At 46.5% G+C, this 17,345-nt stretch overlaps 1 protein-coding gene across 1 annotated transcript in view; it reads left to right on the top strand.

The window, feature by feature from the left end:
* Positions 1 to 16,897, top strand: part of LOC138580238 (solute carrier family 25 member 36-A-like) — a 132,989-nt gene extending 116,092 nt beyond the window's left edge. The window contains exon 7 of the mRNA XM_069650616.1: positions 16,558 to 16,897. Within this exon, the coding sequence (XP_069506717.1) occupies positions 16,558 to 16,754 (197 nt within the window). The 3' untranslated portion in view covers positions 16,755 to 16,897. The remainder of the gene's footprint in view (positions 1 to 16,557) is intronic.
* The last annotated feature ends 448 nt before the right edge of the window (positions 16,898 to 17,345 follow it).

The raw sequence follows: 17,345 nt of genomic DNA, 5'->3' as shown, positions 1-17,345 counted from the left end.
ATAACACTCCATGTAGCAATAACAGCTACATACCATACAACAATGGACTAGCCAAACTAGGCTGCCCTAGGCGCCACCCCATCCCCTGCCCCACACCCTTCCTCCCCTCCCTTCCACCTTTCTCACACACCCCCCACCAACAACTCTTCGCTAAAAGTAAGGCCACACCAGCCAACATCCTACCTAACAGTACCAACTCAACAAATGCCAACCATACTGCCTCCAACCTTCTCCTTCCCAACCTATTAGATCACTGTCCCACAACTTACCCCACCTTCCAAGACCGCAATAATAGACTTGGCGCTAGACTCCCCACCACTTCTAGCAAACTGCCTACCAAACCTATGACTAAAACTTCAACCACTAAGGATAGTGCCATGACCACTAACGCAACTGCTCTAAAAGGTGCACTACTCAATGTTAGATCTCTAGTAGCCCACCCCACCGAAATTGCTGACATTATCCTCTCAGGAGACCTCGACTTCCTTGCCACTACAGAAACTTGGTTACATGAAGCAGCAGGACCCTACCTCACTCTGGCCCTCCCCGACAACTACTCCATCCTCAGAGCAGACAGACCTAATGCTCGCGGAGGAGGTGTAGCTATCATTTTCAAATCCTCACTCGACTTCAGACACATCACCTCCCCCCCGCTAAAGTCCTGCGAGCACCTCACCTACAAAGTACAAACTACCCCCAAGAGCACCATTACTGTGCAACTAATATATAGACCCCCAGGCCCCACAGGATCCTTTGAGGAAGACATTACCACTCTCATAGCAGAGAACACCAAACCCCACTCCCAAAATATCATTTTAGGAGACTTCAACTTAGGATTTAATGACCCTAACGACTCTCCAGCTGCCTCCCTGGCCAACGCCTTATCCGAGCACGACTTCACTCAAGTCGTTACACTACCCACCCACCAGAAAGGTAGAACCATAGATTGGATTGCAGCCCACAACTGTAATATCACCTGCAAAGCCCCACAACCACTCGCATGGACTGACCACTCCCTCATATCATTTGAAATCAACCTAAATAATCCCAACCCCAAACAGAGCCCCTGTGCACCAGCCTGCCTGTCTAGAAACAAGCGCAATATCTCAGCAGAGACCCTCACACCTCTGATCCTCCCTTCGCTAAACACACTGCCTGCCACTGCCGACCTGAACCTTCTAGTCAACACCTACAATGATGCCCTCACCAGCGCCATTGATACTGTCGCTCCCCTAAAGGAACGCAAAGGTAAACCCATAGCCCACTTGAACCCTTGGTTCACACCAGAACTCAAATCCATAAGAAAAAAGAAAGCCAAGATGGAAGCCTTATGGAAATCCAACCCCACTGCAGAAAACAAATCTAATCTCAAAACCTTCTCTTCCTTCTATAAGAAAGAGATAATCCGCACTAAAAAGGAAACCTACAATACTAGAATAAATAATGCCCAATCGTCGGTTAAAGAACTCTTCACCATCCTGAAGGAACTAGAAAACCCTAACCCTCCTACCGATACCTGCGTGAAGGACAAGCCTTGGTGCACCAGTATCCAAAATGCCCTCGCCAATAAAATTACTGGTCTCCAAAACAAAATTGAAACCAAAAGACAACAACTCGCCAACAGTAATGCCCTCACTCCTAGCGCACCCACCCCGACCCATAACACCTCTGGCTTCACTTTCAAACCGGTTACTATTCCTGAAATCCAAAAAATCATAGCATCCCTCAAACCTTCTAATTGTAAAGGGGACAGCTGCCCCGCCCAGATCATCAAAGATGCTGCACGAGACCTAGCCCCCTTCATCTCCAAACTAATAAACCTTTCATTCTCAACCAATTCTGTACCTAACAACCTGAAACAGTCCTGGGTTCTGCCCCTCTTAAAAAAACAATCTCTCGACCCGGCCATACCCACCAATTACAGACCCATCACTACGGTCCCTTTCCTGCTAAAAATCCTCGACAGAGTCGCCTACCTGCAAATCCAAGATTACCTGGAGACCAATCAACTGTTAGGCCTGCGTCAATCTGGCTTTCGTCCTCAACACGGAACAGAAACAGCCCTCGTTGACCTCAAAAGCCAGATTGATGGCATCAAGGACAACAACAAAGCAGCCATCCTACTCCTCCTAGACCTCTCAGCAGCCTTTGACCTGGTTGACCACAAAATACTCTGTAACCACCTTTCATCTGCTGCCCACTTCTCACACTCTGCTGTCACTTGGATACAATCTTTCCTAGCCAACAGAACCATGAGGGTTTTTTCATCTTTGGCTGCAGCAGACCCCATCCCCATCACATGCGGTGTCCCACAAGGGTCCTGCGTCTCCCCTACCCTCTACAATATCTTTACCAAACCCCTCTTTGACAAATTGGACCATCTGGGTGTCACCTACACTAACTACGCGGATGACACCCAGATACTCCTCACCATCACTGGCAACTACAACACTGACGCCACCAGGATCAACGAAATCTTCGCCATCATTCAGGCATGGATGGCCATACACGGCCTCTGCCTGAATGATGAGAAGACCGAGCTCCTCTTGGTCGGCTCCCCCAATAACCTACAGAAACTCAGCCCTGACTACTCCAAATTCATCATAGATGGCAACATCATTCCAGTTGTAAACCATGTGAAAACCCTAGGCTTCTACCTAGACGCCAATACCAACCTCTCCAAACAAGTTAATATGACCGCCTCGGCTACCGCCTACACGGGGAAATTAATTAGGGCTTGTAAACCCTTTCTATCTACAAACAGCTGCCTCATTCTGGCGAGGGCCCTCATACAATCTAAGCTCGATTATTGCAACAGCCTCTACCTTGGTGCCAACCAAGCTATAATCAAGAAACTTCAGATCCTCCAGAATAATGCGCTGAGAGCAGCTCTAAACATTCCCAGGAGAGAGCACATCTCACACATAAGACTAGCTTGTAAATGGTTATCTATCCAACAAAAAATCGACTTGAAAACCCTCTGCCTCACCTATAAAGCCCTAAATCACCTTGCCCCCCAGTACCTCACCAACAAATTCTCCCTCAAGCCTAACACAAGACTCACCAGATCATCCAATACTCTCTGCCTCACCGTGCCCAGATTCTCCGCCAAAAGAGCGGGGGGCTCAAGCTTTAGTGTCCTTGCCCCTCAACTCTGGAACACCTTGCCACTGAGTATTAAATTGACCAAATCCTTCCAACTGTTCAGAAGATCAGTCATTAGCTGGCTTCTAGAGAAGGAAATCCCCAGATAAATTAAGCTCAGTCCCACTTGCGTTTACTGTACATACCTTGAATAGATGATTGTCTTAGACCTGCACCAACTGTATATATTGTACATACCTTGAAATGCTCCTACTGCCTGCCTGTATACTCTATATTTGGCATCTTAACGCCACAATTGTATAACTGATTATTTACTGTAATTATGTAACCTATCCTTAAGCGCCCATTTACCCCTGGGTCTGGAGCGCTATACTAAATAAAACAAACAAACAAACAAACAAACAAGTGGTATGGTATTAATCGGAGGCGAGTTATTTGGGCTTGTGTAGTTATTTATTGTTTTCTTTTCCAAATCTTTCTGAGGGGGGTTAAGCATTCCGTAGGATATGTTTTATTTTTGTTGTTTGCCTCTTGTTTTGCTGGAGATTCCATCTCAGACACCAAAGGGTTAGGCATTTGATCTACAGTGGGTTGATTACCACCTGCAGCTGGCCCCGTTTTCCTCACTTTTGATACTGGAGTTGGTTCTTTTAAAGCTTCAAGGATCTCCGCATCCGAGAGTTCTTCCAAATGGTCGTGACTTCTTTTTCCAAGGTTGTTTGACACGTAATTTGCAGGGATGCAGAGTGCTGTCTTTTGAAAGAACTTTTTGATTGATGATAATTGCGGCTTCTTATATTTATTCATACGTCTATGGGCAGAGTTCATACGCCCTGGCATCTGAGTGCTTGAGTGGGGTTTGGAGCCTTCTTGTTTTTCCACCTGAATTGCTTTAGCGGGCGCTGCGGCTTTCTTGGCGGGGTTGCATATGTCCTTCAATCGTTCTATGCTCGCAGCCCCTTCCTTCATGTGCGAGCCCTGCGAACCGGCGCTGGTGTCCAGAGTGTTTCCTATGCCGTCCTCCGACTCGCTGTCACACAGAACCCTCGAGTCTGGAGCAGCAACACACCCATTCCTCGTCGACGGAGGCCCCGCTCCGCCCTCCCCGGCTCCTCCCTCCGGGCCCGGAGCGGCACAGCCTCGCTCACCCCCAGCTCCACCACCCCTCAGCTAGTGCACGGCAGCAGAGGCAAGTGGGCCCCCACCTCGGCAATTGGGATCGCCTGACCCTGTGATTTTTTCCACTTGTTCTTCTATAGGCGCAGAGTTTGTTGATAATAGCACTGGTGTCTTCATGGGGGCACTGTTTCACCCAAGTCCTTTGTCCACAGAGATTTCAAGCGCCACGGGCGTCCCAACTGCGGAATCACTCCCCGTCGTCACACCTCTGGCCGCCGACGGGGAGGATCTAACCGCCAACTGCTCCGGTGGGCGCTCGGAATCCGCGGTCACTTTCCATGCATGTTGTTGCCTCCGTGCCTTAGTTTCACTTTGTTCCGGGGCCTCTAGCCTTGCACCGTTTATCTGTGCCGTAATAAGAGATGTTGTTTTTGAAAGTCCCGGGGGTGGCAGTTCCCCCTTACGTTGATAACCTGTGACAGATAAACTTGAAGGTGCTGATAAAAGTTGTTTTCTCTCGGCTAGCTGGCCCTCTAGGTGAGCGGACAGAGATGCCTTCGAGCTTCTCAGACAACGTTTGTCCGTCTCACCTTCCATTTGTTGAAGTTCCGTTGTTGTCACTGTAGCTTGGGAGTTGTTTAAAGTCGCAGGTTGTAGCATGTCTAGGCTTTCCTGGCACGGACTGCACAGACTGCTCCAACCTCAGCAACAAGCTCAGCGGCTGCTCCGCGGCTCCCAGCAGTCTTTATAGTCCTTCCACACTCTGTAGCAAGGCAGTAGAAAGCAGGCTGGATACAAAATGGAGCCAGAAAACGCTAGGTGGAGAGCTTCCTGCACAGACTGCTCCAACCTCAGCGACAAGCTCCGCGGCCGCTCCGCGGCTCCCAGCAGTCTTTATAGTCCTTCCACACTCTGTAGCAAGGCAGTAGAAAGCAGACTGGATACAAAATGGAGCCAGAAAACGCTAGGTGGAGAGCTTCCTGCACAGACTGCTCTAACCTCAGCGACAAGCTACGCCCTTTCTGGCCCATGCACTATCATAGCAATACTACTGACAACAGTACACACAGGAACAGCGGCACTCAAAAAGACCACGATGCAGAGGATCGGGATGCCTAACCAGGGGAATTCCTTCCCCAAACTAGTGACTGAAAAATGCCAGTGACCCCCCATACACCCAGCCAGTTGAACAATTACATCTTTTCCTACAGGTTGGAGGAAATCGCTGTAGACAAGTGGGTGATGGACACATTAAGGCACTGCATAGAGATTTTAAAAAAATGCCACCTACCACCAAGGCAAGACAGAAGATGTGTTAAAAGAGGATGTACCCAGGCAGGAGAGCAATATAGCTACAAAAACAGAACTTTATGACCAATATTGGATGTTTGACCACTCAACAGAATTGTGATGACACAAACATTGAGGTTGGTGACGCTACAAGAGATCATACTATTATTAAAACAGGGAGCTGACATGAACAATGCGTTTGCATGTACCTTCTGTCCAAGATGGGTGCACCTCATTAGGATACTACCATTCAGAATACCATCTGCACCAACCGTGTTCACAACGGTGTTATTGGTGGTGGTAGCGCATCTACCGTGACAAGTAATGTATGCATCCTCCTATATAGAAGAATGGCTGATAACCAGGCACTCGTTGAAAGGGGGCACCCAAATGCCAGATTGCGCCGCCTACATCACTTGGGATTCATGAGCAATGTGGGAACGTCTGGTATCTCCCCAACCCTAAACAAGAGATTCCCTGGAGCCATGTGGAGCTGCAAGCAGGCACTGGCCTGTCGTTCACTGGAGAGGGTGCAGACCTTTGTGGCAATGGCTCCCCTTTACCAGACACCATGTATCAGACATTGAAGTAATGAGCATTTTGGGAATGATGGAATCATGCATTCATCTAGTGTGATATGCGCGCCTACACATGGGACGGATGCAAGAATGGCTCAGGGCACAATGGTCACTGGTACAATGGGAATTGGGAGGATCTAGTGCTTGTAACTCCAAAGGTTGTTCAGTTGCTGAGATGCTGGAATAAGGACAATCTTTAGCGATGACAACACTTTGCAATCCCCAACCCCAAATTGTTTCTAGTGATCGCAGCCTTGCTCTCAGAATGGGCACGGGGAAGGGTCTCATTTCTATCACAGCTCAGGTAACATGGTCACAACAACATGGGATACGGACAACAAGGTTTTTAGAGATTAGGATTAGGATGATAGCATGTCGCAGTTTGTCAAACACATGAAGGGGAAAGTCATGCTGGTTAGGACAGGCAATGTAACAGCAATATATAACATTAACACATAACAGGAAATTTACTCGCAACACCTGCTTCAGGTAGCACAACAAATTTGACAAATTAGACACCGGTATCCCACCAGAGGGGTCATTCTGGTTGTAGAAGACATAGCCGGGATCCAGAATTGTCTTGCAAATCTAACAGGCACATGAGCGGTAGCTACATCCTAACACACTTGACCATTTTCAGAAGATGGGACGTGCAACAATGATTGTTTTGCAACAAGAGAAAACGTAGAAATACCACACCTTTGCCTCCAAATAATCCACATGCTGGGTCTCTGGGCAACGCACTGTGCATCAGTTGCTTTGGGATATTTGCATACACGTTTTCACTGTAGACCGTGATATACCGGGTGGTTAAGAAGTTGCATTGTTTGCACATGACACTTCACATACTCCACGTACCAACATTTGTGAAACAACTATGGTATGCACATTAGCAACTGTGATGAACCTAGAGTGATCACCCCTTTCTCTGGGACAACGAGCACTACTCCCATGTTGGCCAGACCGGTCCAAAAATGTTTTCTGCTTTCCCTACTGGTGATATTAGTGACACACAACACGGCATACATTCCACTAGAGAAACACCAACATTAGGAAAAACTAGTACTGAGGAGGCCACAGAAGGGGGTGCAGAACCATACACAATGCATTGGTCCTTCCTTTATGTTTAATACCAGTTCCATCAATACCAGAAGAAAGACCAAACACATGTTCTTGTTGGAATAGAAGTAGTGGTTGTAGTGGTGGTCGTGGAAGTAGTTGGAGTGGTAGTAGCAGTGGCTGGAAAGAAGAAGACGGAGCAAGGAAAATGAAGGAAGGACCGCGTGTGTTGGAGAGCAAGTGGAAGAAGTCCAGTGCTATTCCGGCAGGCAGGAAGCCGCAGTGTTGCCAACTTGGCGACTTTCTCACTATATTTAGTGAGAAATCACGCCCCTCCTAGCAACTTTCTACTGAAAAAGCAGCTAGCGAGAAATCGAGCTACTTTAGTCAATTAGACTAGCATTGGGCTACATCTAGATAGAACTGTAAAAGACTAGCATTGCATCACATCTAGATAGAACTTTAAAAGACTAGCATTGCGTCACATCTAGACAGAATTGTGAAGATTAGCATTGCGTCGCATCTAGATAGAACTGTAAAAGACTAGCATTGCGTCACATCTAGACAGAATTGTGAAGGTTAGCATTGTGTCGTATCTAGATAGAACTGTAAAAGACTAACATTGCGTCACATCGAGAAAGAATTGTGAAGAATAGCATTGCGTCACATTAGTAGAACTGTAAAAGACTAGCATTGCATCACATCTATACAGAATTGTGAAGATTAGCATTGCGTCACATCTAGGCAGAATTGTGAAGATTAGCATTGCGTCACATCTAGACAGAATTGTGAAGATAATTATAATTATTCAGTCTCAAACCAATTTGAGGGAAATTCAATACAAATTTCGGGTGGTTCGAGGTTCCCATAGTGTTCAAACTTGCACAGCTATTTAGGGCTAAAATAGTTCCTGGTTTGAAAGCGGACAAGGGCCCTGCAGAGGAATTTTACACTTTGTTACCTTTTTCTGGCAATTCATAAAGAAACAAAATATAGTTATTATAATTTCTGATAGGCGATGACATATCGACATGCATGCTGTACTGCACTTATGCATTATGTTATGTACTGTAAGCTGTAGATCATCAGACCACGCCACACGTACAATTGGGCAGCTAGCTGGCTGAAAAATGGAATGAGAGGCTATAACAACTGTGCCCTCAGCAATCACCCATCATGCACATGGCCAACTATGCAAATTAGGCAATGTCATTTAGCTACTTCTAGCTACTTTTAGGACAGCCAATAGCTACTTTCCTTACTGAGGAGTTGGCAACCGTGGGAACCGCAATGCTATAGTATCACGCATACTGAACAGTGACTTCACAGAGAGAGCAGCAGGACAGACCAGCAGGCATTCGCAACAACCCTGCAGGCAGCCGCCCCACACCCCAGGGATCATTTGCATGAAAGGGCTGGGACTCGAACACGGGCAGCGTTCATAACCTACTTTTAAAGAGAATCCTGCCAGGAGAGATTTCTCAGAAGGAGCGGAACGTTGACAAGCAGTGTGTGAGAGCGTGATGGTAGAGCCGGGAAGAGGAGCTCCGGAAAAGAATAGCAGAGTTCTCCGACAGCTGTGGAATCCTTGTGGCAAAACTCTGGGATACCAGGCAAGCACGTAAAAGCCTGCAGAGTCGAATCCTAACTGGTCACCAGGATTTCAGTTTGCGCCAGAATATCAGGTAAAGGCTGGGAAGGATGGTAGCTGGCCTCTGAATATAGTATATAAAATCACTGAGGGGACGTCAAAAGACTTCAACAGCAAAGAAGAATACAAGTGGGGGATTTAGGAAGATAAACAAGTCCATTCCTCAGGGGAATTGAAACCCAAAACTCCTGAAGAACAGCACTGGCCCAACAATAAAACAAACAGACACAACCAAGACGTTTTTCTTATGTCTGTAAAGAAAGATGAAAGATTGTCTTAACAGTTGTTGAAAAGATAGTTACAAAGCTGGCGGGAAAGGAAAAGCAACATACTTAAGAGATCGAGCAGGTACTAAAAATATTTGCCTGGTGCGATCCCGACTCTCCCTCGTCCCAGTACGTGGCAAGAGCAATATAAAGTTATTTTTTTATTAGCATTTGTATCGCGCACAGCAGCCCTGAGGCATCGTGGCGCTGTTACAGGGGTGTATAACTGGTTACAGAGACATCATTGTTTACAGAGACAAGCATACTAGAATACATGACATTGTGTCGTGCTGTGTTGTAAATATTTAGCAATTATAGGAAACCAAGCCTGTTAGGGGTCAGAAACAGCTGAAAGGACTATTGAATAAAGAGGGGTCTCCCCTTGATATAACACCCGCACTTGAAAAATCCACACACTGAAGAAGTCAGACTGACAGTGTGAGACGTGGTTATTCCTGCGCTGAATTTGAGGCTAATTATCCTCAAGAATTTGATTGAAGATGTGCTGATACCGAAAAAATCACATCTTTCATCTCCTTTGCCCATTGGACAGGAGATGGTGTGGCTCAAGCCGATATATGTCCGAGAAAATTGGTTGTTTGTCCTGAAGAAGGTTGCCATAATAAGAGAGCACTATTGAGGCTGCTCGTTGAGAGCAACTAAAACACGTGTCGACGTGAGAATCTGTAGGAACAGCATAACACAGACTTTTTGTTACCCCGAATTGATGGGGAGTTCTCTTTACTAATTGTGTATGTTCATAGATGCAACAGACATATGACTGTTTATGTATAGACCATTTTCTGAAAAAACAATCAAGATAGGGTGTTAAAGAGAGTATGAATGTGAATGAGTGAAAATGAATGAGCCACAATGTTGTATTGAAATTGAGTTTAATATTTGTTTTGAATTGGTTTTTTGAATAAAATGAAAGTCTTGGAAATGTAAATCCAAGTTGATACAAAAAAACTTCTCCCGTATTCTGTCATCCTCTTTGTCTACTAGTCCAATCTTCTTCTTGTCTCTGAGTGTTTATTTGGATACCTGTCACTGTGAATCTCTGTGTGATAACCCTACAGCTCACATTGACCCCTCTTGAGATAAGCCTGGCTGCTCAGTCACTCTACCAACTTGTGTAGTACATGGCTATACCAAAGGTTGGGTTAGCTATTGCCGAGAGGTCAAGGCTGGTGCAGTCTCCTGCAGGATACTGCATACAATCCTGCCTAACACTGGAAAATAAGGCCCTCTTTTGCCAGGAGCTTCTTCTTTTAGCTGGCTGCATGGATGTTTTGGAGTGTACCAGTGGAAACTGGAATTGTTTTTAACTAAGAAAATGAACATTGGACAGGGAGTGGCACTCCATCTGAGCCACGTTATGGTAGATCAATGCTATAGTCCTTTGGGTGCGCTGTTTCCCAAAATAATGTCATACTAACACTATACCTTTCAATTTTCTTAATGCTCCACTAAACAGACATGACAGTTTCCCAAAATACAACATTTGTATTTGCCAAGTCCCTTGATCTTCTGTAAACCCAATTTTCTGAAATGTCTCACTTATTGTGGTGCACAGTGTAAGTTTTGAATTCCATGTGCCCCAGCACGTATACATTGGCGATTCCAGAATGCTCCAGTGAACACTCGTAGCTTTCAACCTTGCAATGTGCTTACAGTGGTCCTCTATAATTTAAATGCCGGTTGAAGCAGAACTTTTTATTAAAAATGTGCTGGAAAGAATTATGTTTTGCATGGTCAGTGCAAGAAAAGGGCCCCATTTTAAACCAGGATCAGGCAAAGTTTGAGAACATTCAAATGAGGGTTTCTTGACGGGAGCTATGCAGCTTTGCACTTTGCTATTTGCATATTTAATGCCAGGCGAGCAGCACACATTGCACGTTCCGCCACTCAGCTTTTCTATTCCACGTATGCTCTGACCCAACATGCATACTTCCCATTGTGTAGCAGCCATTGAGCAACCCAAGCGATTGTTTTAAGTACACTCGTCACCACCCTCGTTGGCTATTCTAAATAGTGCATTGTGGTCGCGCTGTGGTGTAGGAGGTGTGCTAGCTACTCACAATGGTTAGTGGGAGCCAGTTCATCACATCAGTATGGCTGCTTTGAACAACTTGTACAGGCCCCTTCTGCAAAAAGCATTACCCCCGTAGAAAGCCGTCACAACGTGAGGCAGTCTGCAGTCACCCCGACCCTTGACTCCCCTGATCGGCCATCATATGGCTGCTTTCAAGACTGGCAGGTGCAGCAAGCCCACCCGACTCCGTGGCGGAGGACCAGCGGGCGCAGTGATTATGCGTCCCAGCACGGCACAGGCTGCTTTGACTTTCTACGTGCCTTGCGGTAGCCATTAGTGCATTGTCTGCTGCTGCCATTTGCAGAACCCTTCAGGGGGCCTGCATTTAAAATGGCCAACTTTCCACTATCATTTCATAGGACAATTTATAGATGCTTGCACCAATGCATTAAACATAGTACTTTCGAAGGGGAGGGGGAAGTGAATATATTCCATTTGTATCTGTACCGGGTATGTATGAACAAGTCGCCGCTCTGGGGGATACCCCTATGTCATTGCCCGGTATTTTAAAGTAATCCAGTTCTCATCACATTAATAGAATACCTCAGTGTCATAACCTCAGTAGTCCCTTTCAACTAATCCTGAATACAGTTTCTTTTGAAATAATTGTATTTCTGTTTTTAGATAAAGGAAAGATATGCACTCATGTTTTGGACTGAATCAATAACGCAAGTACCTGAATCGGGACACAGATCCCACTAACCCAACCCTCAATCTTCTGCATACTTATACCACACAAAGCCACACAACCACCTCTCTCCCAGCAATCCGCACGCACTTTACCACACCGCATCAACAACACATAAACTTCACCCACAGCACTCGAGGCCTCGCCCGATCCGATACTAGCACCAAAGCCCAGCACTCGGTGTATACCGAGCTGAAGCTGCCAACAGCACATCACTTCTCCCACACTCCTGCTCCCCTCCTGCACCCTACCCACCCTTCCTGTTTACAGATCCGCCAGAGCGCCTGCGGACCAGTTCCGTTGGTGACGGTGTGCTATACAAGTACCTTTAACATAACATAACAAACAAATTCAACGAATCATCAAGAAACATCAATCCTCCCACCGTGACCTCCCACCCCCGAACCGAAAGCAATGGAGCGTAGAAGCACGTGGCGCGAGGGAATAGAGCCGAGAGGAAGAAGGGAGAGACTGCGCCGAAAACACAGACTGTATCGTGGGTGGCGCCTGGAGCAGTCAGATCATGAAATCCGGCTTCATGAAGACCAGATAGCCAGGAGAGATGCCTAGTCCTTTGGGTTTGCAGCTACCCTTGCCATGGTTGCAAGTTTGCTCCTGTGCACCAGTCACACCTGCGCTAGGAAGCCCTTGCCGGCTCTCCAGTGAAGCAGAATACGTGTCTTGCTTGTTCTGCGGCCAGTCACGCACTTACGCACAGACTTTCAGCTCGAGTGATAGGGGCAGCCACTGAATGCATGTGTTTGTGCCACGCCCACAAATCATGTCTTCCCTTTACTCATTCCTGTACATCTTCAATGGGGAAAGTTCCCTTTCACTTTAATAACTTCCTACAGCAGCACTTTGTAAGAGATGGAAAGTCTGTCATGTCCTAAAACTCAAATCGAGGAATGTGGAGACTTGATTGAAAATAATGTTCCTTTAACGTGGTCATCCTTTCTAAATAGAACCCATCATGATTTGAATTTGGGGCGCTTTGAAACACAAAATGCACAATAAATAAATAAATACATGCAATGATCATTTCAGGAATCATACACAAAGTCATAGGCATTGCTTCGATTCTTGTGAGTCACAAGGAAATGTGGAAAAGAACATTCGTAAATAGAAATCCTTTTCGGCAAATCGCATCCGGGTTATGGAAGTGTTGGGATTTGCTCACAAATAAACATGCAAAGCAAGAGGGGGTGCAGCATGGTTTGTACTTGCGGATGTCACTTTCCTTTTCCATTGAGTGGCTGTGGAGGCCCAGTCTAGTTTCCTTGAGAATAGTTAATACATGTGTTCTTTGCAGGCGCCTAGGTAGGATTTGGGAGAGGCTTTCTGCCGCAGCCATTACGGTGGCGTCTTGGCAGTCTCCGGTGGTGCACATTAGCCCATTTAACCCTTTCATGGGCTGCCACAGTAAGTTGGAAAAAGTTCAAAATGCTCGCCCACCCAGAATGAGAAAGGGTTTGGAAGTAACTCTGTTTTCCGCGGCCACCTGCCCCTCAGAGCCATTACCTCTTGGGACCAGTCCGGCTGGGAGTCGAAGATGTATCACGATTTAATGTGCCCAATTAACCGTACAAACAATGGGGCATGTAGACATTTTGCTAATGTTGAGGCCAGTTCAGGTGAACATTTTAATTTGAAAACTGATCCAGAAATATCAAAAGTCATCCTTGCGGTGGAAATGGTGTTGCGTTGACTTAAAACATTTCGGAAAAAAATATACTTTCTTTTAAGCAAATGTGCTTGAGTTTAACTCAGGAGAATCCCTGGCTCCCCTATGTTTCTCATCAGCACCTAGAAACACTTGCGTACAGGCGCTTTATAAATGATGTATATCATATCACCATACCTGCTTGCCCTTTGACAGACGACCTTTCCCCAGCCGCTCCTCCCCGCCCTACTCCACCATTATTTTTCTTAATTGTTTGAGGGAATCTCACGAGTACATTTTAGCTGCCCAACTGCATTGTTTGGTAAACATACACTGGTAGCTTGGTTTTCTAAAAGCACCTGCTCTAAAATGTTGTAGTGACCTCTACTTCGTGGTCAATTTGTGATTCAAAGCCAGTTCCCTTTTTAGAGTTACCAATTGTGGTTTATTGTGCCTCGAGTTCCTGGATTACAAATAGGATTCAAAATAACAAATGAGCCTTACACGTGTTTCAAGCTATGCTCTTCTTCAGGGCACTTAGAACATTATATATTTAAATGTACAATTGAAATTCAACTGTAGTACAACGTAATATCCATTTCACGAATTGTAAACCTCCAATGTGTCGTTTCTATCTTCTTTTTGATACAGCTCAATCACTGAATAGAGGTCCAGATGGAGAAAGGACCAGTTCTTTGTAAACGCACCCATAAGGAAGGCTTAACGGCCAATCCTTGACTAACATTTGACCCGTAGCTGATTGAACTGTTTCAGTGCCTTATCAAAACGAAAATAGAAACAATGCATTGGAGGCGTAGAACTTAATCTATGTTCATTAATTGTTGAGAGATGTTCGGGAAGCATCCCTTTTGCTTCGATTCATTGCGACACCCGACCGAATCACTACTACCAACGCAGATTTTGGGGCTTTGACCTTCCCTCATTTGCAATGTTTGGTAGTTTCCAGGAAGGGAAAAGTGGAGGGGTGGTGGGCGGGCGTGACGGTAGGGCCTGGATGGTATTTTCCGGTAGCGCAATACTGCAAGCATTGCCTCAAACAAGTTATTTTATGCTGCCTACACAATCCACCCCAGCACTCCCCAAACTTCTCATGCAGCATGGTTGGCATCTAAACTATACTTCATAAACTGTGTTATAAATTCATGTTTTTGAAGCAGTTCGATGCTGCAGGGTAGTTGTATTGTTGTATTGTGTTTGTAGTGTAATGTAGAGTCCTTCCTATCATCTATCTTCCTCTACCTCTGGTGTTCCCCAGGGGTCTATCTCTCGCCCCATGGCCTTTCAACCAATACCTGGCAACTCTCGCCCACTGCATTGCCATTTTCTCCTAATATTTCCACACTCAACTAATTTTCAGGCTCCCTTGGCCACCTCCTCTCCCTCTCTCATCTCTGATTGCCTAACTGCCATTCAAGATTGGTGTGCCACCAATGATCTTTGTCTGAATGCCAGCAAGACGTAGATCCTCCTCATCGGCAAACTTTCACCATCCTTTCCCCTCACTCTGTGGCCGGCCTCTCATGGCCCTCCTCCTACCCCCACCTGCGAGGCTAAGAACCTCAGGGTCATCTTTGACTCCACACTTTCCTTCTCCGCCCACATCTGAGGTCTCTAAGAAGTCAAACTTCTTACTACACCTCCTCAGAGGTACTCTGCCTTTCCTCCCATTCCCACAGAAGCTCACTGTCTCCCAAACTCTGGTTCTCTCTAGGTTGGGCTATTGTAACAGCTTCTTTCTAAATCTACCTACCTCTACTCTCCGCCCTCTGGAACTAATCCAGAACAGGACTGCAAAACTTGTCCTTGGCCATAAGCCCTGGGATCGTATCTCTCCAGCTCTGGAATCTCTCCATTGGCTCCCAGTGGATGCAAGGATCAAATTCAAAACCCTCTGCATTGTCCACAAGGCTTTCTGGGGCCTGGGTCCAAAATACCTTCAGCTATCCCTCTGCAAATACCTCCCCTCTCGAGCTCTTCGCTCCTCTACCTCTACCTCTAACTCCCTCAGGGTCAGTCGTTTTTCAAAGAAACAAGCTGGGGGTAGATCTCTGTCTTTGGCTGAGGCCTCCCTCTGGAACAGCATCCCTGCCACTTTAAAACTTGAGGAGAACCATCTCTGGTTCCGGAAGCACCTCAAGACCTTCCTCTTTGCTTCTGCCTTTGCTCCCCCTCTTCCCTGCTGATCTGTTCTCTCTTGGCACTGTGCACCTGGCCACCCCCTGTCCCCTGTGCCCAGGTACCTGCTCACCCTGCCACCCTCCTGCACTTCACCCTGGCCACCCCTTGCACTGTGAACTGTAACTGTACCCATACAGTCCCCCACTCCCCCATTTTCTTCTTTTTCTGCACTTATCAGACTTACCCAGTTCTCCCGCCGTAAACACAGCACTTGCCACTTGCTGGCTGCACTACCACTGCTTATTGCCTCCTTTATCTATTTATTTGTATTTATTATAATTTATCTTTTTCTCCTCTGCTCCGCACTTTCCACTCTCCCCCTTCCACGCACTTTTCCCCTTTTCCTTTCCCATGCATTTGCGTGTTCTCAATGTCACTGGGCCTAGTAAGATCGTTGTTGTGTTCTCCCCTGGTCCCCTCCCTTGCCTTGTCACGCTCTGAAGCACTTGTGTATGAGCGCAATACAAATAAAATATCATATCATATCAATGCAACCCACTCCTCGATTCCGTCAACCCTACTGCATACAAATGGACCTATCATGAACTGTTTCTTCAAACAGCAGCTGTTGATCGAAACCATTAAGTCCGTGTTCTCAAAAGCCAATATTTGTCAGTTGAAATGTTCACTGATTCGCTTATCGTCCCTGAGAAATGAGATTGCATTGCCCAGCGACTTCTTAGCTAAGTAGTATGTTCTAGATAATACACGAGAGCGTATTTTTGGATTGTCTTACTGTTTGCTGGTAATGTAACTTGGGCATGGCTTTGGCTTCGTTCACAGTGGCCCGTGCTCTTGAATGCTCATGATTTCTGTATATTGATAGTTTGGTTCTCTCTTTCAGAGGTGATCCGCACCCGGTTGCGTCAGAAAGGCTCCCGCTACAAGACTTTAGTCCAAACCACACGTCTAGTCTACCAGCAAGAGGGCCTTCGAGCATTCTATCGCGGACTCCAGGCCCAGATGATCCGGCAGATCCCCAACACAGCCATCATGATGACCACCTACGAGCTTATTGTCCACATTGCTGGCAAAGTGTGACCCGCCCGAGCCGGAAATGGTCAACCAGGAAGTGAAAGGGTTGGGAGGGTGCTCCCTTTGTGTCTGATGACACCCCAGAAGCTGTCACTGTGAACATTCTCAGGTCCACCAAAGATGGACTGCGGTGAGGGCTGAAGACCTTGCAAAGTCGTGGTGAACAATGGAAGGGTGGTCGCCGAGCACTGCTGGACAGGATCATCATCTGCAGAAAGCACGCTGGACGCAAACAAGCCCACAGCAAGGGTGTGCCACATTCCTCTCGAGAGATGTGAGACCACGTCAGAGTTTTCATATCCAATATGGGAAACGCTCCCAGTAAATGAGGGTGCAATTACCCTGAGCTTCAACAGATGCTTGGTATCAGAAGCAGACATTCTACTGCCCGGTCTAGTCCCAAGAGAGAAAGCAGGGCAGACTGAAGAGTTGAGCTGTGCATGCATGCAACTGCAGTCCTAGACATCTGTCGTCAGGGGACAGGCAGCAAATGCATTCCTACACGGGCCTAAACGGCAAAGGGTGTTCATCTGAACCTCCCCAGTGCAGCTTCTAACATTTTCATCACAAACTCAGGGCTGTTATGGCATGGCAACA

This window comes from Ambystoma mexicanum, chromosome 3p, assembly GCF_040938575.1.
Source record: "Ambystoma mexicanum isolate Mex_15411 chromosome 3p, UKY_AmexF1_1, whole genome shotgun sequence".
Lineage (NCBI taxonomy): Eukaryota > Metazoa > Chordata > Amphibia > Caudata > Ambystomatidae > Ambystoma > Ambystoma mexicanum.
The sequence above is the reverse complement of the archived record's forward strand: the minus strand, read 5'-3'. Positions and strand labels throughout refer to the sequence as shown.